The 1788-nt window shown below is 33.7% G+C and overlaps 1 protein-coding gene across 1 annotated transcript in view; it reads left to right on the forward strand.

Annotated features, from left to right (window-relative positions):
• The window catches only part of VPS13B (vacuolar protein sorting 13 homolog B), an 829147-nt gene that overhangs the window by 774744 nt on the left and 52615 nt on the right, over positions 1-1788 (forward strand). The window contains exons 45-46 of the mRNA XM_037730112.1: positions 38-249; positions 588-789. Of these exons, the coding sequence (XP_037586040.1) occupies positions 38-249; positions 588-789 (414 nt within the window). The remainder of the gene's footprint in view (positions 1-37; positions 250-587; positions 790-1788) is intronic.

Consider the following 1788-nt stretch of genomic DNA (forward strand, 5'->3'; position numbering starts at 1 on the left):
AGTTAAATATTTTTCAATAAATTGTAGACCACTTTAGAAATCTGGTATTTATGCTTGTTTCTTCTTTCAATTTCCTAGAGAAGAATATGATCCTTCAGATTGTGCGGTTCCCATCTCAACATCCCTCATTAAGCAAATAGCCACTAAGGTATACCCTGAAGGCACAGTTAATCAGATCCTTGATGAATTTTATGGGCCAGAAAAGTCACTTCAACCCATCTGGCCCTATAATAAGAAGGATTCTGAAAGGTAACATTCTTCAACCATCTTTTTCTACAAAAATGTCTCAATAGTAACAAATGATCATTCACAAAAATGCTAAATACCAAAAGTGGTGTGTGCATGTGTCTGTCAGATTCTTACCTTTTATCATCTGGTAGGTGTATTTTGTAGATTTCTTTACTCATGATCTAGAACTTAATTATATGAAAAGTTGCTTTCTCCTGCATGCAAATTCAGCATTGAAAGATTCTGATATGAAGAGGTATCATGCAGGAGCGTTGTGTGTCTGGAATCTTTAAACATATTTTGCAAATATTAAAGTTATCATATTTCATTGAGTTTCTTGGATGTGGTATTTGGAACAGGAATGAACAGCTAAGTCAGTGGGATAGCCCAATGCGAGTGAAGCTGTCAGTCTGGAAGCCATATGTTAGAACCTTGTTGATAGAACTTCTGCCCTGGGCCCTGCTTATCAATCAGTCCAAATGGGACCTCTGGCTATTTGAAGGAGAGAAGATTGTTCTACAGGTTCCTGCTGGCAAAATTATTATTCCTCCTAATTTTCAGGTACTATAACTTTTTTAACTAATATGAATTCTTTTCTCTCAACAAGTAGATTTTATTGTAAAGCTGTGTTTATAATCTTAACAGAATGAATCAGTTGTGAAAAATTCTTCTTAGATGCATATGTAAGAGGTATGGAATGTTCTTTGATAATCAAGGACTTTTCTGATGTCTTTTTTTTTTTCTTTTACCATCAACACTATTGGTGCTTGAGTTACCATTAAATTTGATAACTTACATTAGCTACATTCTCATTTCCATTGTGTATAGGACATTTGATAAGTATTAGGGCTGGTCTATCAGTATGTATTAAGGAAATAGAGCCATCGTGTGTGCTTATCCATACCCTAGGTATTCTTTGCTGTTCTTCTGGAAGTTCTCTGCAGTCTGCAAGATATTGAGGGTTTCAGAGCAACTGTTTTTGTCAGGGTCCCTTTTCCTTTACAAGTGGACCTGGATGTTCATAATTATGGCTGTCTACCCAGTTGTTTATTATAAAAACGTGGAATGATTACTGACACAGAGAGAAATCTAATTACAAACCAAAATATCACAGGAAGATTTATATTCTGTAACAAAATCATCTTTAGAAGGCTAGTCTGTTTCAAGAAGACACACAAATCTATTAAAAAATAGAGTTAAAAAGAACTCCTAAATAAAATGTTTTTCTGATACAGAACAATTTCAGAATCCTTTTTTGAGCTCCACATCATAAACATCTTTATTCAATTGCATTTTCCTTTTTTTAAATAAAATAATCAGATGATGTTACCTTATGGAGTTGGAATGTTGACCAATATGGACCTAATGTTGCATATTATTCTCTTGTCAAATGAGATGAAACCTTCTGTTTTTAAAGGCGTTGGTATTTACAGCGTAGTCATTGTTTGAGTTTGGTTTTCCCCGCCCTTCCGTAAATATGAATTCTGTTGTGAATCAAAAAAAATACATTAGGAACCAAAATAAAATGTATGTTGCCATTACAAAAAAAAAAAAAAAAAA

This window comes from Cebus imitator, unplaced genomic scaffold (assembly GCF_001604975.1).
Source record: "Cebus imitator isolate Cc_AM_T3 unplaced genomic scaffold, Cebus_imitator-1.0 Scaffold331, whole genome shotgun sequence".
In the NCBI taxonomy this organism is placed as follows: domain Eukaryota; kingdom Metazoa; phylum Chordata; class Mammalia; order Primates; family Cebidae; genus Cebus; species Cebus imitator.